The sequence below is a fragment of the Pleurodeles waltl genome, chromosome 6, assembly GCF_031143425.1.
Source record: "Pleurodeles waltl isolate 20211129_DDA chromosome 6, aPleWal1.hap1.20221129, whole genome shotgun sequence".
Classification (NCBI taxonomy): domain Eukaryota; kingdom Metazoa; phylum Chordata; class Amphibia; order Caudata; family Salamandridae; genus Pleurodeles; species Pleurodeles waltl.
The window spans coordinates 562,232,118-562,257,164 of record NC_090445.1 but is presented as its reverse complement, the minus strand read 5'-3'; the positions used below and the strand labels follow the sequence as shown (position 1 = coordinate 562,257,164).

The window sequence follows — 25,047 nt, the reverse complement described above, 5'->3', positions numbered from 1 at the left end:
TTTACCTGTCCCTCCTCGAGCTCATCTTTATGGATTTTAAAATACCAGTTTTTGTTTTAAGGAAATACAGTCCTCCGAACATCAGCTTGCCATTTCCATTAAATTGTCACAAGTACAAATCCTCTCATGGACAGATTCTGCTTTACATGCCCAGTGCACTCTACAAAACTGCATGGCAAAATACAGTGATAGGCCATGGATCCTCACCATAACACCAAGGATGCTGGTCATGTGTCAGTAATGCCTTCAGAGCCACCACTGTGCCAAGGCTAGACACCATGGTGGCCAGAATGGTCATATTAGGCATGGCTAATATTATGCAAGGAGTGGCCATGATTATATTGAGATGGCTAAAAGTAGATGCTCTTAACATGTTAGTGTTGTCTGCCACAACTAGACCAAGAATGCAAAGGATGACCTTTTTATGTATTTCTGGTGTTATGTCATTGTGTCAGAGATGACACAGCATAGCTTCAAGAATGTCATACTGTTCATTAGGGAGGGAAACAATATTTTTTTAAAAACACCACAATGTGCACACATGCATTCACACTGGCTGATCATTCACCCAAACTGACACATTTCACTTTGGCTCCTGCAAACCCAGTCTTCAGCGGGTCAGCAGTGGTTACTGCTCAGGCTAGTGCTGATGCTCCTCTATCCTTGCCATTGTTTATACACTTGGTGCTATACTCCAAGTGGGATGGGGGAGGTGGAGGGAAAGGGGTGTGGTGTGGTGTGTGTGTTAGTTATATAAACCCCTATAATTGGTTTGGCTGGCTGCCATTTAAGGGTCTTGAAACTAGCAATGCTGCCTTCTTTAATATGTACAGACTCCCTGAATGGGGTACAGGACTTGGTTTCACCTCTGAGATCTACTTTGAGGTTGCTGATGAGCTACTAGTAGCTCCCAAGCTACTCGTTAAAGACCCCTGATATAGATGTTATAGACTGACTGCGGTGCATAACCTATGCCATAGATGGAATAGTTTTTAACCATGTGGTATAATTGACAAAAGTAAACATTGATCAATCACCCCTTAATACATTTTTAGTTTAGATCCTTACATTCATACTGGAATACGTGTACACATTTGATTCAAAATGTGTAATATATTCTTTCAATGTAAAAACTGGGCAGCTATACTAAAAATAAGTTGGCATCCTTAAAGAGCAGCATTTGGCCCACTGTTGACAAAAGATCAACAGCCACCATTAGGAGGGACCAGATGATGAAACTTGCTGGGTATTGTGAATGAGGGTCACCATCCTTTTTAGTGAAATCTGGAAGGAGTTCTATCATGTGTAGTAGTAGTATCTTTGTAGTACATTTATGAGGATCTGCCACTAAACTGATTTTAGGGGCTTTCTCATGCCTATCCTTCCTAGGTACAACAGTATTTTTTGTGTTTATAAGTATCAGTGGGAGGATTTACTGAGCTATCTCAAGTTTCCTCTCCTCTTCTTAGTATATAAGCCCACTTTGCAGTGCCCACTACATCAGTGGTAAAAGATCCTTGTGACCCACTGACCTTAGTTTGCCCTGTGACCCAAACCTGTTCTGACATGCATATTAATTAGCAGTTTCATGGCAACGATTTCAATATCTTGATGTCCACATATGTCGCTTTCTGTGTGGTTAGATCATGGATTATTCCCCTACTGTTTCCCATTCGTCTGGGGACCTGGGATATTCATGCAGTTCCCTATGTGACCATGCCTCTGGCATCCCACTCTGATATAGAGAATAAGCTACATGGCATTGCCTTTGCAACTGCGCATCCAGGCGCCTCGCCATCTCCATGAGTCAATTTCGACGTGACTGCTATTTTAGCTAATACAACTGCAGCATTATTAAGGATCTCCTCAGCCACTGTCATTATGTTTGAATGGGGATGCTATGTTGTATGAGGAAACACCCCTCAGCTGCCACCAGAAGCACAAAACTTCTTGCCCAGTCAAATTGTGTACTGTAAGTAATTGAGGTGTGGGCAGCTTATCTCCACAGTGTACGCTCACATAAACCCTGGCACTGTCAAGCCAGACCTAAAACAACTTCTTGTTGAGGATGTGGTAAAAGAGAGGCAGGATATTTACATATGTTTGTTCAGTGACCATTTGAAGGAAAGCCCCTTTTTTGTCACAGTTAGCCCCCACTTTTTGCCAAGTATCTGATGTAATTTTCAGTGAAAGTGCACTGGGTTCCTGCTAATCAGGTTCCCAGTGCCATATCTCTTTTCCAAAATTGTACAGTTGTTTTCCCTAATTGGCAAAACCTTTAGCACCCTCTGTAAGTCCCTAGTAAATTGTACCCTTGGTATATAGGGCCAGAGGTACCAAAGAAGTTCCCTAAGGGCTGCAGCACAAGTTGTCCCACCCTAGGGGACCACTCACCAACCACACACAATGCTGCCAATTCCAGGCTGCATGTCTGGGAGCAGATAAAATTGAAAACACTACCTGCCACACATCCCTGTGTTTCAGGTCCCCTACCACTGCATATAATATTTGTAAGTCAGGCCTTCCAGCTGTAATGCAGGGTGCATTATATCACATGTGAGGGCATATCGGCATGAGCAGAAATGTCAGTGCTATGCCTCTGTCGATTCTTAGACATAATAAGTGAACAGGGAAGCCATTTTAGATACATGTGCTGGCCACTGCTCCATACGAGTTCTCCAGCTACATGATGACTTCACTGAGATGAGAGATGTTTGGTATCGAACACCTCGTATTAATGAACTCTCACTGATTCCAGTGATGGCTTTATTAATACATGCAACCAGGAGGGGGCACCTTAGGGGTAACCCCTGAAAACCTAACCGACTGCAAAAGTGTTGACTGACTGGTCTGAAATAGCACAGCCACGCTAGACAGATTTCTGACCTCCTGAGGTGAGAGCCAGCGCTCTCAGAGGGTAGGAACAACAGTCTGCTCTGTGCAGATGTCTTATCAGGCAGGATGGACATTCCAGGGTGGGAAGCTTCAAAGGACCAGCTGCCTTTATTATGCAACCTAGGTCTCTCCAGAAAGTTTGGAAGACCACCCCAAGCCTTGACCCCTCTTCTTGGCAGCAAGACAGGTGGGAAAATTTGTAAAACTAGGTGGTGGGCCCACATCATGCCTGTTCCGCCTCTAAGGTCGACCAACTGATGTGGACACCCCTTTTTAAATTCCTCCATCTTGTTTTGGATGGAATTAGTATTCTAGGGTCAGGGTTATGCCTACTTCCAGGTAAGCAACCCATTGGCTGGTACCCAGCACTCCCTGTAACATCCCTAAATTGAGTATTTAGGTGGCACCCCTGAACCCAAGAACTCAGATGGGATGGATCAAGAGTAAAGGATCAAGATGAGTCGCTGCTTGGGGATAACAGCAAAAGAGCTGTGTACTTTTGGCATGAAACTCCGTCTGCTCGCAACTCTTTCGACAGACGAGACAGAGTGACTCATCCTGCAAAGCTGGAGAACTACCAAAGCCTCGGGTGGCCTGCCAGCACCTTGAAAATTGCCACCAGTCTCTCTTGGAGTAGAGGAGCTACTTCCCTGCAGTCTGCAGGTACCAGAAAGCAGAGTCTGGTCCTCCGCCTTGCAGGTTTCTGGCTTCACTGATGCCTCAGACGACCAGGAGAAGCTTCTCGTGCTCTTGAGGACTAGATCTGTCTCCCCACCAAGTGTGAAGACACCAGGACCAACCGGAGCCGTGCCGCATCAGCCCCCGGGGTACCGGATGCCCTGCACCAAGCACCAACAGTGAGAGTTCATTCCAGACCATTGCACCAGGACCAAGCAGCCGTCGAGGGATGTCTGCACCACTGAGACCCACTTTGTGAGTTGCCCAGCAGCCTTGATTTTGCCCATGCCAGCTGTTGGTCCCTAACCACAAGGAGCATCTTTGCGCACCAGCCCAGTTGCCCACACCAATGTGCACCCAAACTGCCGGGCCCCTGAAGAACTGGCTGTGTCCCTTGCTCTCGGCCTCTTTGCGACCCAAGCCTCTGTTTGGGAGCTCTCAGAATTGTCCCCAGGTCCCCCTGTGCAGCCTATTTCTAGGTGGCCTCCCTTCACTGTAACACGCCCAGCTATAACCTCACCAGCACCCTGCTCCCAGTGAAACCTGGGCGCCTCTTGACGAACTGCGGGTAGTTCTTTGGACCTTGGGCCACTACAATTCCAAACTTTGAAGGTGAACCCCCTGAAACTGACTGTACTTACCTTTGTGCATTACTGACATTTCCTTCAATAGGATTGCATTGTGTGAAAAGGGGCACAGGTTTGAACAGTTAACTTACCCGTAGAAATTGATATAAAAACAGTACTTACTCTTTAATGAAGTGCTTGGTTTCAAAACATATATAAAAAGAAGTGTTCCTTTTAAATTGGTCTCAGATCCATTCTTTGAGTATGTCTCATTTATTGGCTCTGTGAGTACAACTACTGCTTAGCATTACCACTAATGCTTAGCATTACCCTCTGATAAGCCTAACTGCTCTCCCACACTACCACAAAACTGGGCATTAGTATTACCTACTTTTGCCTCTGTCAACCAGTTGGGGATCTACTTGACACCCTGCACAGTGAACTTCTTTTTAGCGCACCATATAGAGAGCCAGCCTCCTATGCCATTAGTGATTTGTGGCTTGGGATCTAAGACGGAATAAAATTTATATTCAGAAAACAGTGCTTCATGCACCTAACCCAACCCTCAGATCATACTAAAACTGCACACTTCTCCAACCAAAGATACACTACTGCCTGTAATCTTTCCACAGTGAGTGCCATGATTACCCGAAGGTGTCCTGGAGCTAGAAGTACTGGCAAGAGAAGTTGGATACAAAGAAAGGCTCAGATATGGAAAAGCCAGTTTTTCGGTTCTTTCCGGAATGCTAAGAGTGGACATTGGTCTGGTTTGGGTGGGAAGACAGTTCCAGGTGTTTGTGGTGTTGAAAACAAAACTGCTACCTCCCCATTTGGCCCGTTTTTAATTTTGTTTTTTTTGGGATGATTAGTTTATTTAGATGTGAGGAGCGTAGGCTCGGATTAGGTTGATAACCTTTAAATCTCTGCATCAGATGATCTGGGCCAGTGCGATGCAATGCTTTGTGAGCTATGCATAAAGCCTTGAACTGACATTGTTTCCTAATAGGCAGCCAGTGTAGTGATTGGATTGTTGTTGCTGGTGATTTATTCTTTGGGGCCTGCAGCAGAAGACGAGCAGCAGCATTTTGAAGAGTTTGTAGTTTATTTAGAAGCTGCTGTAACATTCCTAGGTAGATCCCATTGCAATAATCCAGTTTTGAAAGTATCAACACCATTCCTAGCGTTTCAGGGCCTCAAAAGGAAGAATTGTTTTTTCCTAATTTCATGGGGTAGAAAGTAGAAGAGGTGATTGCACTAACCTGGTCTCCAAATTATAGTTTATTATCCATTATAATTCCTAAATGTGTGGCTTTGTTGACTGAAATAGGTAATTTTCCCAGGTCTTCAGGCCACCCCTGTGGTCTCCAAATAGAATCACCTCGATCTTCTCAGAATTGAGGTAAGACAGTTTTTGTCCATCTGCTGGCAAACGGCCAACATACAGTCATGGAACCTCGTTCCTGTGCTCTTATTGTTGTTGGTCAAGGCAACCACTATTTGTATATCATCTGCATACTATGTCAAAGCAAAACAAAGGATACCATCAAGATGGGCAAGAGTGGTGACATACGCATTAAACAGTGTGGGACTCATAGCGGACCCCTGAATGACCCCAAAGCCACTACTTGCTCCCTTTCTGAGAGGAAAGTCAGAAGAAGGGCCAGTGCAGAACCACCAATTCCAGTCTGAGTCTTTCAGCCCGGAGTTCATGATGAACGGTATCAAGTGCTGCAAATGGGTCCAATAGGACCAGGGCAGCACATCCACCATCATCCATGGCAGCTCTTATCGCTTCTGTTGCTCTAATAAGAGCTGTCTCAGTACTATGCCCACTGCGAAATCCAAATTGAGTGGAACTTAGTACGGCATTATTATCAATAAAGTATGAGAGCTGCTCATTCATTTCTTTTTCAATAATGTTTGCAGGTAGTGGTAGACGAGAGATAGGCCTATAGTTATTGGTGTCTGCTGGATTCAGAATAGATTTCTTCAACAGAGGAAGAATCGAAGCTAGCTTCCAAGATCTAGGGAAATAGCCTGTGTTAAACATAGAGTTAAAGATATGTGTAAGAAAAGAAGCAATTGTGTTGGGGTACTACTCACCGAAGGGGCACAAGGATCTAACGGCGAGCCTGATTTTTCCAGAAGATGTTTAGATGTCTGCTTTAGGGAGACAGGAGAGAAATTAGAGAAACTAGGCTGTGGAAACACTAGAGTTTCCTGTGTGGGGGTATCCCTCTTGATTACTTTACTGGCACTAAACGTCTGATAAATACGCATGACCTCATCCTGAAAGAAAGTCGCAAGCGAATCACAGAATTTTTGGCTATAGTTAAATTGATTATTTTCTGGGGCTGATAATATTTTCTTTACTGCCTGGAAAAGCTCTCGAAGTGCGTTCTTAGAGGACTCAATTATTTGCGCAATATAATCTGATGTCTCTTTGATCAGCAAGGCTTTATACTCCGCTAGATAGCGTTTATAGTTTTCCTTCTCTACCTCACTACGAGCTACTCTCCATAAGCATTCTTCTTTTTTGCACTGTCTAGCACATTATGGCCGTTAAAAAAGCGAGTACTTACTTCATCAAAGAAAGCCGCTTTTCATGGGTATATTTGGCCCACTACCTAGGGGTGACGTGTGAGGGGTACTGTTACCAAATAACTATTTTGGTTTTTGAAGAATTGTTTCATGGATCTGTGATTGTAATTCAGTATTCACTGTGCTTCAGTGCAATATTTATTTATAACCTAATATTATCATGCCCATGTTGTATGAAATCGGCATACTTGTAGACTGGAAATCAAAGTACAGTGCGATGACCTCTGCACTACTCCAGTAACAGAGTATACAGGAACACTGGCACTTCGTACAAACTAATATGATCTAACATTTTACCTTTTGCTTATTAAAAACGGTTGCTTTTTAAAATATTATGTGTAGCACTTTTTACATTGAAACTATTTCGTTTCAGGGTGTTGAAGATGCCTTTTACACATTAGTCAGAGAAATAAGGCAATACAGAATGAAAAAGCTTGATAGCAGTGAAGATACTAATCAAGGTTGCATCGGCCTGTCCTGTTCAGTGGTGTAATCCAGTGAGGTGAGAACAAATCTATCAGGTACATTGTGTGAAATTATTTGTGCCTGTGGTTGTGCTCTTTTAAATTGATATATTTAAGCCCCAGCGCGCACACAGGAATTCACTTAGCTTGTATGCCCCAGGCACCATAATGAGGTCGTAGAAATAATGAAGAATCAGTGGATAATTGATCTATAGAATTCCTAATGGTGGTTTGCTAACCTCACCCTTGTAATCTCTGCTTCTACCTGAGAATCGTGCATTAGCTGATGAATTTCCCAAGTTATAATTTATTTTGCATTGTACATTTCCTTTGTGACTTTGCTTCAGTCTGATGCAGCTATCATTCAACATTGGTATGAATGATAGCACAAAGAGATGTGAGAGAATTGGGCAATATGTTATGTTGTCTGCATTTGTATACGCACAGCGGCTATTTAAGTGGCATTGTGGCACTCACTGTGGAAAGATTACAGGCAGTAGTGTATCTTTGTTTGGAGAAGTGTGCAGTTTTAGTATGATCTGAGGGTTGGGTTAGGTGCATGAATTCTTGATGCGTGGTCTGGTCAGTTGCTGCAGACTTGGCACTACTTCTGTGCATGCAAATGTTTAAAGAGGTATACCAGAGGAGATAGTAGGTGCTTTTTGCAGCACTTATTTTCTTATGTGGGCAGATAGTGGCCTTTAAGGATTCTATGCTGAATATCTTTGATAATATTCAAACTCTTCTGGTGTGCCTTTGGGCCCCACGGAACTCCAATCAGATTGCCACCAGCAGATATGCCTCCCCCCTCCCAAGTTGGTACAGACTTCACACCGGCCTTTAGACACATGCTAGTTTTCATTAAACCAGGTCCAATACGGACTTCACCAGCACCGATAGAAGACCTGTTACCAACATTGGTCTGAGCTTGACTGAAGTCATACTACAAGATCAAGCTTCTCTTCAGTGGCTCATGACAGGCCAATAAGGGAAGGATTCAACATTTCTCCCTTTGATGGAGATCAGTTGTCAGACAAATCGTTCTTACGGATCCTTCAAAGGGGCTAAGCCCTATCCTCCCTTTACACCCCTCAACCACACCACCCCAAATCTGGCTTCCACACCAGCATGCATGTTGGACAAGCACTTGACAATCCTCATTCAGGAGGTATATATTTTACTCTCCAAGGGTGCCATCTAACAAGTAACTAGGCTTTGAGAAGGCAACAAATGCTGTTCATACTAGTTCCTTATCCTGAAAAAGGATGGGAGCCTCAGCCATATCATAGTCTTTAACCACTGAATGACTTCCTATGGAAGGTCAAATTCAAGAAGCTCAGGTTGGCTCAGATTTTGTCTTCTTTGGACCCAGAAGATTGGACTGTGTCCTATCTTCAGAGATCAGGTGGCTGCTAAAGGCGGGCTAATCACTGTCAATCATGGACCACTTCCATGCGACGTCCAACATCTTGACCTAATTGCAGTTCTCGATTAACCAGCTGAAAACACGCTTGAGCCCTTTGCAGAGGATTCCGTTCATTTGTGAACTACTAGACACAGTGACGTTTAAGGCTGTCCCCTCACTGCAGTGAGGCTGGCATATTCACAATATATACCTGATGTTTATTTATGAGGATGGCTCTCAGGCTTCGCAGTCTCCTGGTCTCATTTGTGCTCCTGATCCCTTACACTAGATGGCACATGAGGGGCCTTCAGTGGAACCTCGGGTCCCAGTGTGTTCAACATCATGACACCCTGCTGATGTTGCAGTAGACTGCTCAGAAGTTTAAGTGGTTGCTGACAGACACCCACCTGACCTGCCACTGGCCACTCTTTCAACCACTGAGAGCTCATAGTGGTGACTTGTGGGTCTTGGGGGAGGATGCACCTAGGCAAGGTGGAGATCAGATGTCTCTGGTCTCCATAGAAAGCGAACTCCATATTGATCTGATAGAGCTGCGAGCAATCTGCTTGGCCCTAAATGCCTTCCTACCATCTGTCAAGGGGAAGCTGGTGCAGGTGACAATACTACTGCCATGTGGCACTGCAACATGCAGGACGGAGTGGGGCTCTTTGCTGAAGCAAAAGAGCATCTTTCTGATTGCCAGATTCCTAGTGGAGTCCCTGAATTCCAAAGTGGCTGAAATGAGCTGGCGTTGTCTGGCAGTCAACAACTCATTTCTGAAGTTCTTGAGGATACTGTAGAGGTTATCCCTGAGAAAGTCCCTGATGACCGAGGGATCTGGGCTCCCAAGTATCAAAAGCCCCCTGGACATATCTGTAAATTAACCCATTCCGGTGTCCTCTGCTCCCATTTCAGTAACGGTAAAGAACCGATTTTGACCAATTAATGCGAAAACCGCTGCATCTCCCAAATATTTGTATTATATGCATTAGTCTGTTGATAGAGAACTCAGGAGCAGACACGTACAGTAGGGTATTGTTGACGTACAAGGATATTCTATCCCCCCATGCTCTATCCCATCTCAGACCCCTGACCAGTGGGTCACCCAGCACGTGAAAACAGCATAGGTGACAATGGACAACTCTGTCTGTTGCCTCTATAGAGAGGAAAGATTGTAGAATATTCACCATTGACTGGAACAAATGCGGGTGTCCTGATAGTGGTTTCAGCCACGCCATATAGTTAGGCCCTATATTCATCAATTCAAACACCAGGTACAAGCAAGGTCACTTAAGGGAGTCAGTCATTGAATGCATCCAACGATAACCATACAGCTGGTTCAGTAGAATAGTTGATGCGGGCCATACAGCTAATCAGACATCTTGGGTTCGATCTAGGACTTTAGCCAGGGAAAGAGCTGGACTGGTCTGGGGGTACAAGTGCAGTTATACCCCGGTCAGTCTAGTTGCCAATACCTTGACAAGAACTTTAAGCTCAGCATTCAGGAGAGAGATCGGCCTATAGGAGGAACATAGATCCGGGGGGTGACCTGCCTTATGTATAGCTGTAATCATGGCCATCCGGAGTTTTCTTGTCATGCAGCCCTCCTCCTTTGCTGCAACATATATTGCCAGGAGGTGGGCAGAAACCCTACCCGCTAGACACTTGTATAGCTCGATAGGTAACCCATTGGGTCCTAGGGTCTTACCTGATTGTAGAGCCCTAATGGCCTCTTCTATTTCCACAGTTGATATGTGCGTCTTTTCAGTATCCTTGAGCTTGGGGTGTGATATATCTGTAAGAAAATCGTTCACCCTTTTAACGTTACTGGTCTGGGCGGATGTTTAGAGGTGCTGGTAATGCACAGCAGACATCTCTGCAAAATTAGCATTGCCACTAACCCTCGCATTCCAAACCCATGTGGACATCACTGACCCTTCTCGTTATTTCATCCCTCTCACCCAACCTGGATAATAATTAGCCTGCTAAAGCCAATAAAATTCTTGATATTCCAGAAGTGGACGGAAATGAACCTGCACTGGACTTCAGAAGAAGTTGCAACAAGGGGGAAAGGAGCCAGAATGGGGTCCAAAGAGCAGCAGAAGTCGAACACAGCAGAAGGCTGCTCCCATCTTAGCTGATTTAGTTGACCAGGAAGGGAGGTCAGTACTACGCACTAATAGGACATGGAAGAACTGGATCATGAAGTTTATTTACCCTTATCTACCTCATGTATCCCCCTCCCCCACCTCCTTGTCTAACAAGTAAATAAGCTATCCTTCTGTAGGTTCTATGCAGTACAAAAACCTATGGGTAATCCCTACCTGTAGCATGTACCTTTACCAGGCGTCTAGGAAGCCATTTGTTTCCATTTTGATCATGGTTGCTTTGGATGTCAAAAAGACATTTGTCTTTTAACTTATAGACTTTTTACAAAGTACAAAACCACTTTTACGAGTAAAAAAAAATGGTCTAAAAAAAAGGGTTTTCATTTTTTTCTGAATTTCAAGGAGGGAGGGGGCTTAAAATAGATTTTCCTCATTGGGAGGCACTAAATTGCAGATGCAAACCGCTGAAAAGTTACCACCCCTCAAGTCGGTACAGTAATTAATTTTCAAAGGCAAAATTGTCCCATTAGATAGCTTGCCTTTTGGGAGTTGTGTTGCATGGTCTTGTGAGGCCGGGTATTGCTTAAGAGAACCATTGCCTGCTTCCCCGATGTGTTTTAAAATAGAATGTTTTTAAAGCAGCACCTTTATCTTCAGTGAACGTGGGCTGCTTTAAACATATATATATTTTCCTTTTAGTAATGCACATGCAGGGGCGGTGGCCTGCTGTTCCATGCAGGCCACTGACTGCATTTGAAGCCATTAACACAGGCGCAAAATGCTGCCTTCCTAATTGATAATCATTACGCAAGTCATTTTGTGATTTCTTCCCCCACCCTGTTTTTTTCTTCGGCCTAATTGAAGTGAATCCAAATAGTATCTGGAGGTTTATGACATGTATTAGTACCATGATATACCAATGGGGTGATAGATGCACTTTATAAAACAAACAAGCATAATAAACACCTGCGGATGGCCAATTTATGATGCCAAATAGTTGTACACAGGTTGTGTCGCAAATTGCATTAATTGTTGTTTGCAAAATATTCCTTATGGAATTTGCACATCCAAGTTTGTGACTAGGGATTCGTACATGAAGCCCAAAGGTACTTAAGCAGTCTCAGAGCCCAGTCTCCTTGCTTGTTATGCAGTAAACGTCTAGAAAAGTATACTGGTCCAGAAGATGCTATTCTGTTATGGAAAAACAGAGGATTTGGACTTTGTACTATAGTCATAGATCATTGCATCTGTGTTTCTCACTACACTTTGCTTGAAATAACGTGTTTCTTTGGCCCACAAAAATTTCCGCTTGCTTGTGTATATATATATATATATATATATATACATACATGATGTCAGTGGTGAGGTATGTGAAGTCACCAGTGTACACCATAGTGCTGGGGCTTTGGCTTGGCTCAGCCCTTAACCCCTAGATTATGGGTACTTGCAAACATTTTCCCAGGGCCAACAAAAGTTTGGTTTGTGATGTGTCTGAGGGACGTATTGATGCTAGCAGAGTGGGGGCGGGAGTGAAAGTATGGTGGGTGTAGAGGAAGCGAAGCTTATACATCTAGTGGCTAAATTGCACAATGTGGAACCAGAAAACCTGGGATTAATCCTGGCTTCCTCACTTTAGCAAATTGTGTGATCCTAGGCAATTGTTTTATTTCCCTTTCCCTCCTTTTTCTTCATTATTGCATGTAAAAGAACCTCAGAATACAAGACTTCAGGATTTGCGATGTACAAAACCTTGTCCTGTGTTTCATTTAATAAACAATATTGTTGTTCATGTTTGAAAAGAACCCAGGTCACCCAAAGACAGCACATAACAACTGACTTGCCACTTAGTTCACTATTGCCATTTTTTGGAGGGTGGTTGAGGGAGAATGAATGTTTCTGAATCTATGTTTGAGAACTATCAACAAGAAAATACTGCTTGATGCACTGATATAACCTGCTGTACTAAGGTGAAATGTCTCTGCATGTTAATTTAATACACTTTTTTATTTTTTTGAAGAGACCGTATCATAGTTTTAAACTTTTGCTGTACTATGTCTTTAAAAATCAAGGTGTTCCCAAAGTGCATGACAACTTATTTACTTCCTTTCTTTACCTTCAAGTAAAGTTTAAATGAAGGCCTGCCTGTTTATTTAACATCGTTTTGATCATAGTGCTGAGTTGAGTAAACAGCAGCCCAGTGTTGCTGTTGACCAGGGGCCGCCCTTTGAGTATGAGTAGGTTGCCCCAGATGCTTATTAGCTGCTGCACAGACTTTAGAGGTGCGCAGTACTTTGACCTAGCATTGTTCTATCCACCTTCTGAACTAAATCAGCTGCGTACATCTGTATGGCCATTCAGAGCCTAGCCAAAGGCCAGGTCCTTTGCGAGTCCTCCAGCCACTGATCTAGTTGTGCGTGGCTTTTGGCATTCTAAAATGGTCTCTGGGCACAGGACCTCACTTGCAGTCAGGCCCCCCTGCACTAGCCTCATGCCATAGTGAAATATTTACTTTTTGTTTGTTTTAAAAAAAAGACAATGCAGGTCTTTAACTTATAATGCAAAATCAGGACCTTTTTAATTTTTGATGTTGTATCTGCCCCTCAAGGTGGCCTCTCATAATACTTCAGTCATCCATTTTGGGATCAGAAGATGTTCCCACTCCCCCTTCAGTCCCTCGTTCCCCTAGTAAGAAAACATGGCATCCTGTAATGATTTTCACACAAAATGTTTCAGTTGCTGTTAGCCAATCATATATTACCCTCTGAGGGTTTGCGTACCCTGCATTGTACAAAGGAAAACGATTTTCCTAAGCTAATCAGATTCCATTATCTTTCAAACTTAAGTCCCTAAGCAGTCCTCAAAACAACTATCAAGATATACAATTCCGTTAATCTCTCGAGCCCTTACAATACCATTTGGTTAAACAGCTATTTCAATAACTATTGGATTGATTTATACCAAAAAACATGTCCTAAGCAAAGTTCTAGTTTCTTGTAACGTTTGGTATTATTCCGTTCAGTTACCTGTAACTTTTTCCCTGTGGCTGCATCTGCACAAAACCTGACATGCTGAGACGTCCAGGTTCGTCTGGTAATTGCCAAATTTTGTGCAGATCTATCAAACAGTAGTAAAATTGTAAGCCAATAAAAAAAACGCTTTTTAACAAAAACTGTGACTTTGTCAACATATACAAATATATAAAAAATAATTTACCTTCCATTTCTGGAGTTCATGTAGAAAAGCTATAAATGTAAATATACATAGAGACTACCTCATGTGTTGGTCGTGCTACCTCGTGTTTTAGTCATGCACTAAAATTCAGGAAGATCAGGCGAAGAATTTGTTCTTGCAGCATTAGGACGCCCAATCCTTTATTTTGTTTATTTTTGCCAGAGGAAATGGGGGGTCGTATAAATTAGACCATGTATGTCATGCTGTGCTTAATTTTTAATTGAAGAGTTAGCTAAGAATAAGCAGAAAATAGGCAAGGTGTTTATAATCGTCGTAATATTCAATGTTGGTGTATTGTGCTTACTCACAGAAGTGTGCTTTGTTTTTTTCAGCCCATTTTAAGGTTTAATGCTAATGGAAGAACTTCACTGCAGCTGGGAACGTCTCTTACAGTTGTCCTCCTAGTATCGAGTGATTCCCTGTTGTCATCAATGCTGAAGACTAGCGTCCATGAAATCTGATCACCTGTCCTGAATGAAAGAATACTTGTCAGAATTCTCACATAGAGTATTTTTCTTTAATTTCTTCTATTGCTGAGATTATTCAGTTCTATTTTTTCTATTTCACCGTGCAAGATGTCGCCCCAGGACTCTGCCCTGATGATCATTCCGTATATTTCTTTGTTTTCCTATAATATCTAGAATTTCATGTGCAAATTCATAAGAACAGGTGGATGAAAGATAACAACTAAATTATGTATTTGTAGAGGCTCAACATAGAATACCCAGTAGGCCAATTAAAAGGCACACATCAAATTGACTGTGAGGGAATCGTTTACAATTTAAAAAAAAACAAAAATCAGAATGTAGGCAATAAAGCGCTCTGTGAATCTGGATCCCAAGCCACTTTCTATAGGTGTTGACTTTCATTGTTTTATGCGTTCCATATTCATGTTTACAGTAATGGTATTTTCTGACCGGAAAGTATTTTACACAAACCTGTGACACAAAAGAATGCATAAATGTGTAATTGGACCAATGTTGAAGTCCATCAAACTGTGCCTAAAATCCCTGGAATAACTTTGGTGTCCATGCTCACTTTGGTTTGACAAATATAGAAAAAGATGTGTTTTTGTCAAGTTGTAAAGTAGCACAAATGATAAAGATTCTTTTTTAAAACGTTTTAGTTCCTTCTTTTAAATGTAATTGTAACTACCTGTTCTCAGTGTTAAAATATGAACTATCTGAAAATATTGCTGTTAAACGTGTACATTGTAGTAAAACCACCACTGTGGTACTGCCACACAGAATGACTGATGCAGAAGGGTATTTTAATTTAGGCTGCAGTATTACACTAAGTAGTATTCCACACTTGCCTTGAGGAGTGAAGAATAACTGGAGGAATCCATGTTTTACTCATCGATTTCTGCATGTTTTTCCCACATTTTGGACACTTTTTCAATGCACATTTTACCAGGTGTTTACAGGCAGATTCCTGTGACCCATGCTGCTGAGCAGTGTGGTGGTTTTACCCATACTGTAATCCTGATGTAACTGCAAACGCATGTCCACATGTTTATGGCAGATTCTGGATTACCGTAAGTTTTGTACTGAGGTTCATAGTTTAGCATGTGTGTGCTCACCAACAGTTACGCCTGTACTACATGTTTTCTGGTGTTTTCAAGTCTGGAATTATGTGATGCTGAAACTCCGGACTGGGAGACCTCTGAGGAGGTATGAGGATTGCATAAAGCAACTGTGGCCAGCTCCTGTATTCTCCTTACTTCAGCTAGAGGGAAGCAGAAAAACGCCTCCTTAAGTGAAGTGAAAGTATCTCTGGACTCCTTCTGTCCCAAGATATTCCTCTCTTCCCCCAGTGACCCAAAAAAGCCCCTGCAACATTTACTACTTGCTCTTAGAAGGTGGTAATTGTTTTCAAATTAGGGCCTGTTATTTTCCCCAGAATGGGGAAAACATTAGGGATTGGAACCAGTATTGCTGTGTCTGCATGTTATTCCTCATTCCGCGTGGAAACTTGTATTCCCAGTTATCTCACAGGCTATTCTAGCTAGCCGACATTGTTAAAACTGACCCCAATATCACCCTGCTGAGATAATGGGAACTCTGAATGAGGCCCAATGTGAGCACAGAATTGCTGTCTTTCACTGGCTGCCTCTCTCCACACTCTCCATGTCTGTCTGAGTGAGCCGGTGCTGGGCCTGCCACAGTTGAAAGACCCTGATAATCTTTGGGAACGCTACTCAAGCAACAACCACAATCCTTTTCAGAGAGAACCACAAAAATCTCTAAATTAACCTGTGCTTAACTCTTTGGTAGCTTAGCACAGAAACAGTCAGGGTTAACTTAGAGGCAGTGTGAAAAGTATTTATGCAGCGCACAAACAGTAATAAAGAGAAAACAAAACACAAGAAAAATCCCACAACAATTTAAAACAATGGAGAAATTTATAAATGAAATTACATCAATAGAAATTAAATCCAATCAAGTAGAGCCAAAGTTACAGACTTCTAAAGTTTTAAGTGAACTCTAGCACCTAAAAGATCAGAGCACCAACCGCATGGGTATCTGTTGTGTGAGACCCGAACAAAGTCAATAATTAAGGCTGACCGCAGGTCGTAACCATGAAGTGGATTGGTGCCAGTTTCGGCTTACCTTCAGAGTTGGAAAAAAGATCTGAAGAAAGGTCCAGAAGAAGGCCGAGTTTAGCAGGGCAAAGCAGCAGGCTTTGGCCGAGGAGTAGTTGTCACCTCCAGGTAGCTCTGGATAAAGTCTTGGTGAAGCCATTGATCATAACGGAAAAAATCTCAAGCTTGAGAAGCTGGATTTCCACAATGAGAAAGTCATTAGTCGCAGCAGTGGGGAATCTGTTGCTGTTGAGCCTAGTGAAGATTTTTACCTTCAGACTTGGACAACATTTTGGAAATCAAAAACCTCTAGATGAACAGAGTTGCAAGCTATAGCCGAAGAGGGCTCCACAAGGCCCGATACCATCACTCAGAGGTCCGCTGAACAGAATTTGTTACTGCAGAAAAGAGGGTAGTAAGAGCTACAGCAAAGTGAGGCTGATGGTGATGTACCTTGAGCGGATCGGCTGTCAGGTAGGTCCTGGTCTTCTTTTCGTTCTTATGGCACTTTCTGGTGAACATTTTGGTTATTCAGGAGCAATACTTCTATCATCACTTCCAAGTGCCCAAGACCTGTGGGGCATCACCCGGGGGACAGGACTCAGTCCAGCAGAGTTTACGGTTGTAGGTCTCTGGAGCTTATGTCACTTTATCTTAGACAGGAGGCCAGCCAGCTACCCCTTGGAGTCACTGCCTTAGTCCTGGGTTCAAGGAGATGGTCCACTTCTCTTTCAAGCAATAAGACCAGTCTCAAGCAGCAGGGCAATCCCATGGGGAACAAGATAGACGTGGAGAGGCTGGGAAGTCCTCTGGGAAACAAGGCAAGCCTCAAGCAGCAGAACAGTCTTTTGTGTTGCAAGGCAGTCCTTCCTAATTCTTCCATAGGTCCACGCGTATACTGAAGAGATGTTCAGAGGGGCCAGCATTTATATGGCAGCCTTCAAAGTGTGGAGGGGGCAAAAGTGGCTATCCAAATATCGGATTCTAGTAAGTTCTTCCCTTCTCCTGCCAAGGCGGCTCTGGGGTGAAAAAGACTAGTGTCAAGATCCAGTGTGTGTGTGTGTGTGTGTGTGTGTGTGCGCGCACGCTGGAGGGATGTCCTTTGAAATGTAAGTGGAACAGGGTACATCCCTGATATGGGGTGGGCATCACCCGTCTCTACCACCAGATGTGGTGTACATGCGTGGGGGTGATACCAATAATGTGCAAACTGCCCGGGCACACAAGTAATCTAAATGTAAATCTGGTGCATTAAATCTCCCTTGTGAATATGGAAGTGTCAGTACCTGTAAGGTAATCCTAGGTTGCTTCCCTGCCAATGCTAGCGTCATGTGTGATTGAACCATTTTGAAGAAGTGTTGTGGCAATACTATTGGTGTATTAATGAAGAGTTACAGAAATCTTGGGCGCACAATCATTTTCATGATCACCACTCTGTCCACCAGTGACAGGGGCAATCTGGACCATCCAGCAATTTGTTCCTCCAACTTAAAGACCGCTCTCCCAGAATTATCTTGACTAACCAGCTCTGGATCCCTATGTACTCAAATCCCAAAAGATTTAACAGGGTCCAAGCACCATTTCAGAGGATAGTCTAGTGGGTGTGGTCATGTATTCTGTGTCAGGGGGGGATTACAACCAACTTTGACCAATTAATACTTAATCCGGAGTGACGTTCAGAGCAACTATATTGCCAAATTATCAGTGCTAAATGTAATGTGGGGCAATGGACATATAACACCATGTCATCTGCATAAAGAAGCTGCATGCCGCTGCCACATCATGCATGCCAGGGGCTCGAGAGTGAGCGCAAATAATATTGGGGACAATGGGCATTCCTTACATGTGCCCCTATGTATATGCAGCACCTTTGATGTGTTACCATTAATACTCACCCAGGATATTGGGTTGGTATATAATAGATGTATCCAGCTGAAAAAGGATTTGAGCATTCCCATGCAATATAATATTGTGAACATCAATGGCCACTCAATGGATTCAAAGGCTTTGGCAGCATCTAATAGAGCTGGGTCGAGCGGGTGGAGTAGTGCGAAAAGGGTTCGCAGGTTGTGTTGTGGAGCGGGTGGGTATGAAACCTGATTAATCTGGCAGGACCAGCTTTGTCATCAATGGCTGAAGTCTAGAGGCTAGTATTTTAGGCATCAATATTAATCGGCGAAAGCAGCCTGTAATATGTGCAGTGCTCAGGCTGTTTACCAGGTTCTAATAAGACAATGATTAAGGCTTCCTTGAGGGATGCTGGCAGTATCTATTTAGCACAGGCCTCTACATATATTGCGTGCAGATGTAGCACCAGGAGGGCTGCTGATTCCTTATAGAATTTGCCTGTTAGGCCATCAAGACCTGGTGCTTTCCCATTGGGGAGCAAGCATATAGTGGCCTTTACTTCCTCTAATGTAATATGCACTACGTAGTCCAGCTATGCCAAGGACAGCTATTCCAGGGCCACATGGGTCAAGTATTCAGCAATCTCTGCCTCTGTAGCTGATCCTCGGGTGGCATATAGATGTGTGTAAAAATCAGAAAAAGCATACAAGATGGCCGGCGTGTCATAGCCGTCCTTTCTCCTGGGATCAGGGATTTTGACAATGTGAGTGTGTTTCCATTTTGTCTTCAATTTATTGGCCAAATTGCGTCCCAGACGACTGCATTCCCATATGCCCTCGCCGCATGGCGGTGCGAGCGGTGTCATAGTTCACGCTCAGCCATTTCAATGTAGTTTGTGATTTGGTCTCTAATGGCAGCAAGAGTACTTGGGGAGGGTGTCGCCTTGTAATCGTATTCCAGTATCCACGGCTTGTTCTCTATGGGATGTAGTTGCTGACGTATGTCCTGTCAAACGTCTGCTGGTGTGCCTATGAAAACCCCCTGATTGTTAATTAAATGCCTCCCATAGTGTACCTGCCCCTCCACAGACCCCACATTTTTGTCAGTATGTTCGATAATGGCTGTTTGCAGCCCCTCTCTGAACACTTCTTCTAACAGTGCAGTGGCATGAAACTTCCATGTAAACTGTGTGGGGCTATGTGTAGGTATCTACACCAGTAGTTTCACTGGTGCACGATCTGATGGGGTTCTAGGCAGGTGCTACACTTCCACAGTCCATGCGCTCACCTCATGGGTTGCCAGCCACTAATTCAGAAGGGACCAATCAATCATTCATTTGAATAGTGCACAGATGCTTCCAATGAAGCATCCCGGCGCTCAAGTGGACAGTTGGCAGCCAGTACATCCAATGCAGATTCATGAAGCGGGTTATCTTTTCTCAAAGAGAAAAGTTTTTAATTCTTTCTTAAAAATGTAAAAGGATGCAGCTCTTCAAAAATTTATTGGGAGAGAGTTCCACAGCCTAGCTGTTAAAATTGTGAAAGATCTTCCTCCTTGCCTTGTCCTCACAACATTTGGGACATGAAGTAGTAGCAGATGGTTAGATCTGAGCTCTCTACAATGTTGAAATGGGCGCTGTCGTTTTTTGCAGATATGTGTGCCTTGTCCAGGAAAAGCTCTAAAAGCTAGTGGTAGAGTCTTGAACTTGATCTGATTTATCACAGGTAGCCAATGTAGTTGCTTCAAGTGAGGAGATATGGCCTGTATCTACAGGACTCTTTGGTTAATCCTTGCTGTTTCATTCTGCACGGTCTGCAGTCTGTGAATTAAAAAATCATGGCATCCTAGGTATAGATTATCTGCATAGTTCAACCGGGAGGTGACCAACATGTCGACCTATATCATTCACATCTGTTCTGGGATCAGATGCAACACTTTGCTTAGAAGTCTCAGTTTGGCTAAACAAACCGAAGACACCTGTTTTAATTTGTGTGAGGAAAGAAAGACTCAATCAAACATGACTCCGAAGTTTCTTGCACGGTCGGCTGTGGCTGGTGGAGATCCTAGTTACTCAGGTCATTGTATGTTAGGGGGTGGAGGAAAGCTTGTACCCAGGAAAAGAACCTCAGTTTTATCAGCTTTAGAAAATGTTCATTCATCCAGCCGGCAACTCCCTTGAGGCATTCTTTAAACTTAATCAAGGCTGAATCTGAGTTTTCTTGGTAAGATAATAGAAGCCTTTTGCCGTCTGCCTATGACAGTAGTTGTACACTTCAAGCAACAATCAGTTGAGCCAAAGCCACAAGCCATACACTGACGAGGTAAATGTACTCTCCTGCCTAGTAGGATTTCTCAGTCTTCACAACTGTTGGAAATGGCCCTTTCTGAAAGGTCACCACCCAAACTTTTTGCCTTCCTCTTTCCCTTTTTACTGAATTTGTTTTGTTGGCTTTAGGACTCCGGACACTTTACCAGTGCTAAAGTGCTTGTGCTCTTTCCCTAAAATATGGTAACATTGGCTTGGCCACCATTGACATATTTAATTTACTTGGAAGTCCCCAGTAAAGTGCACTATATGTGCACAGGCCCTGTAAATCAAATGTTAATAGTAGGCCTGCGGCACTGATTGTGCGACCCACTACAATAGCCCTTTAAACATGTTGTAGGCCTGCCACAGCAGAGCCTGTGTGTGCAGTTTTAAACAGCCATTTTGACCTGGCAAGTGTACCCAATTGCCAAGCCCAAACCTTCCTTTTTATTGCATATGCCACCCCTATGGTAGGCCCTGGTTAGCCCCCAGGGAAGGGTGCAGTGCATTTAAGAAGCTGAACATGTACATTTAGGTTCAACATGTCCTGGTAGTGAAAAACTATATTACATTAATTTTTCACTACTGCAAGGCCTATCTCTCCCACAGGTTAACATTGGGGTTACCTTAAAGCAACCTCTAAGTGTAACTTTTAATTTGGAAAATATAGAAATTTGGAGCTTGTTGTCTCTGGACTCACAATTTAAAATTACAACGTATGGTGAATTTACAGCTGGGGTGGGTGACAGTGGGATTTTATGTACTCCCTCTATGCAGTCACAGGCGAAGGGAGCTGTGGTATGACATTTGCATCCTGATGGCCCATCACCAGGCCGACCCACCTGAATAGGGCTGTACCTCTCCCCATACAAAGGGCTGCATAACCCTATGTAGAGTGTTTGGAGCCAGGGAAGGAAGGACAGGGACCTTGTGCAATTCAAAACCCTTTTTTCCGAAGTGTCCTCCCACTTCAGTGGCTCAATTGGGTACAAGTACTGGACCCAAAACCCCACTGAATCAGTATACCTCTGGGTCTGAAGGACATTCTCTCAGGAAGAAGGACTGCTGTGCTGCCAGGAGGGACTGCAACTCTGCTCAACTGTATTGCTGTGTTGGCCTACTGCCTGCTGCCTCTTGCCTGGGAGTGAGAAGGACCAGACTTTGTTCTCTACATCATCTGACTCCAATAGCTTGCTGCCTTGCCTCCTGTGCTGGGAGCCCAGGGCCATCAAACACTTCCTCTCAACTCTGCTCCAGCTACAGGACTCTGCCACTGTGAGTCCTACCCTGCCAAGAGGTGCCAATCCAGTCCTGGGCCTTGAGAAAAGACTTTGCAGCTGCTTTCCATAAAAAACAGATGCGTCTAGGCCATTGTGCTACTCGGAACCACTGCACTGCCCTTCCACACTGGCGCTGTGCTGATTCGACAACGACACTGGACTCAACAAGGTTCGACAACAACACACCGCTGATCCGAGGACATCGCTGCACGGCTCACCGACGATGCATCGCCTGCATCAGAAAGGGTGCAACGTCAACACGGGATCTGACTGCGAAGCTTGGCGACAGTGCTACTACTCGTCTGCGCGGATAGGAATTGATGTGTCGCATCTTCAATGCCAACGCTTGCTCTATCCAAGGTACTGTTTCAGCAGGCCCTTCGTGGGTTGTCTAGCCGGCCTGCCACCCATCACGTTCGGGCTGAACTTTGGATTTCCTCCGGTCTAGTGCGACCTCAAATAACCTTTCAGAGCTGTTGACTTAAAGCACTGCATTGTAGTCTATTCTTTAAAAATTCAAATCTTGAGTTCTTTTTGGTCTTGTTTTACTCGTATAACTATTCTTTATTCTTTATAAACTGGTGTGGGATCTTTTTGTGGTGTCTTCACTGTGTTGCTGTAACTTTAGTGTTGCAAAAATACTTTACACATTGCCTTTTAAGTTAAGCTTGTCTGCTCTGTGCCAAGCAACTAGAGGGTGATCACAGGTTAATGTAGGTTTTGTATGTGACTTACCCTGACTAGGATTGTGGTCTCTACTTGGACAGGGTACATACCTCTGTCAACTAGAGACTAAGGTGGTCATTACAACCCTGGCGGTCGGTGTTAAAGCGACGGTAAGACCGCCAACAGGCCGGCGGTAAAAATTTTGCAATTACGACCATGGTGGAAGCCGCCAACAAAGACAGCCACTTTAACACTCCGACCGTCATGGCAGTACAAACAAACAGCGCGGCGGTCACCGCCAACAGACAGGTGGAAGACAATGTACCGCCCACAGTATCACAACCTACCAATCCGCCACCTTTTCCGGGGCGGATTCAACACGGATAAAAACATGGCGGAAACAGGATTCCAAAGGGAAAACGCTCGCCTCTACACACCCCACGAGGAACGAGGACACCATGGATCCGGAACTCAAAATTCTCCCTGTGATAGTCTTCCTGCTCCTCTACCAGGAGCACGAACGCAGGCGGCGAAGACCACAGTGAGTACTGCACCTAAGACACAAGGGAGGGGGGAGGGAAAAAACAGGGACACACACACATGCAACACCCCCACCCACTACAACACACACACTAATACAGCATGATACATCACAGTTACACCCCCCAACCCCCCCGGAAGAATGCAAAGACCAAAGGAAATGAGTGTAACCATTGTAATATATTAAAAGCAAGTACGCAAATATATATATATATATATATATATATATATATAAACACCATTAACAAAATATACACCAAGCATAGTAGTCCAGGTAGTGCTCCAATTAAGTCCGTGGAACACTGGGCCCACACGGTATGGGCGAGGCCCACACAAGATCCCCGACCATGACGGAGAGAACACTGCAGGGGCATCAGAGAGCAACAAAACAGGCACCTCAGGGGGAGGGAAGGGGGGGCACCTCAGCCGGTTGAGTGCACAATGCCAAATCCACGAGGGGGCCACATGCCTACTGTTCAATCCTGGGGAGTGCAACGCCACAGTCTCAAGTCCCTACAGTGGGTGGGTTGCCCACTGTTCAATCCGGGGGAGTGCAAAGCCACAGTCTCTCAAGTCTATACAGGGGGTGGGTTGCCCACTGTTCAATCCTGGGGAGTGCAAAGCCACAGTTTCTCAAGTGGACAACAGTCGCCACTGGTTCTGGAGGGGGAATTGTGCCCAGAGTGCTTCATCCTGCTAAGGACAGAGGTAGTGGATGGATCTCACCACTGGTTCTGGAGGAGGCATGGTGCCCAGAGTGCTTCATCTTGCTAAGGACAGAGGTAGTGGATGGATCTCACCACTGGTTCTGGAGGGGGCATGGTGCCCAGAGTGCTTCATCCTGCTAAGGACAGAGGTAGTGGATGGATCTCACCACTGGTTCTGGAGGGGACATGGTGCCCAGAGTGCTTCATCTTGCTAAGGACATAGGTAGTGGATGGATCTCACCACTGGTTCTGGAGGGGGCATGGTGCCCAGAGTGCTTCATCCTGCCCGTGACGGACTCAGTAGCGTCAGTGCCCTTGGCGCTCATGGGCCTGCGGTGCTTGAGACGCGGTGCCCTGTTCAGCGGTGCTTGAGACGGCGGTACCCTGTTCAGCGATGCTTGGAGAGGCGGGCTCCTTTGCAGTGACTCAGCTGCTGGCGGTCCTTCATGGCCCAGCGGGGCTTGTGCTGGCGGTCCTTCATGGCCCAGCGGGGCTTGTCCTGGCGGTGGCCTCCTGGGCAGCAGGGCTGGTGCTGGCAGTGGCCTCCTGGGCAGCTGGGATGGTGGCGGTGGCCTCCTGGGCAGCTGGGCTGGTGCTGGCGGTGGCCTCCTAGGCAGCAGGGCTGGTGCTGGCCTCCTGGGCAGCTGGGCTGGTGCTGGCCTCCTGGGCAGCTGGGCTGGTGGCGGTGGCCTCCTGGGCAGCAGGGCTGGTGCTGGTGGTGGCCTCTTAGGCAGCAGGGCTGGTGGCGGTGGCTTCCTGGGCAGCAGGGCTGGTGCTGGCGGTGGCCTCCTGGGCAGCAGGGCTGGTGCTGGCTGTGGCCTCCTGGGCAGCAGGGCTGGTGCTGGCTGTGGCCTCCTGGGCAGCAGGGCTGGTGGTGGTGGCTTCCTGGGCAGCAGGGCTGGTGCTGGCCTCCTGGGCAGCAGGGCTGGTGGCGGTGGCCTCCTGGGCAGCAGGGCTGGTGGCGGTGGCCTCCTAGGCAGCGGGGATGATGGCGGTCTTCTCCGCTGTGCTGCTCTTCCCAGACTTGCTGAGTTTCTTGTGCCCCTTCCCCACCTTGGAAGGTGTCGCAGCTGACTCCACACTCCCACCTGGACCCCTGGGAGCGGCTTTGGTGGCTGGAGTCTTCCCCCTCTCCCGCCAGGCACTGGCCAACTTCTGATGCTTCA

The 25,047-nt window shown here is 45.1% G+C and overlaps 1 protein-coding gene across 2 annotated transcripts in view; it reads left to right on the top strand.

The window, feature by feature from the left end:
* Positions 1-15,066, top strand: part of NRAS (NRAS proto-oncogene, GTPase) — a 138,873-nt gene extending 123,807 nt beyond the window's left edge. Inside the window, exons 5-6 of one of the 2 annotated variants that reach the window (XM_069238736.1) lie at positions 7,114-7,261; positions 14,281-15,066. In XM_069238736.1, coding sequence (XP_069094837.1) covers positions 7,114-7,233 — 120 coding nt within the window. In that variant the 3' untranslated portion in view covers positions 7,234-7,261; positions 14,281-15,066. The remainder of the gene's footprint in view (positions 1-7,113; positions 7,262-14,280) is intronic. The other variant, XM_069238735.1, reaches the window with a different exon arrangement.
* The last annotated feature ends 9,981 nt before the right edge of the window (positions 15,067-25,047 follow it).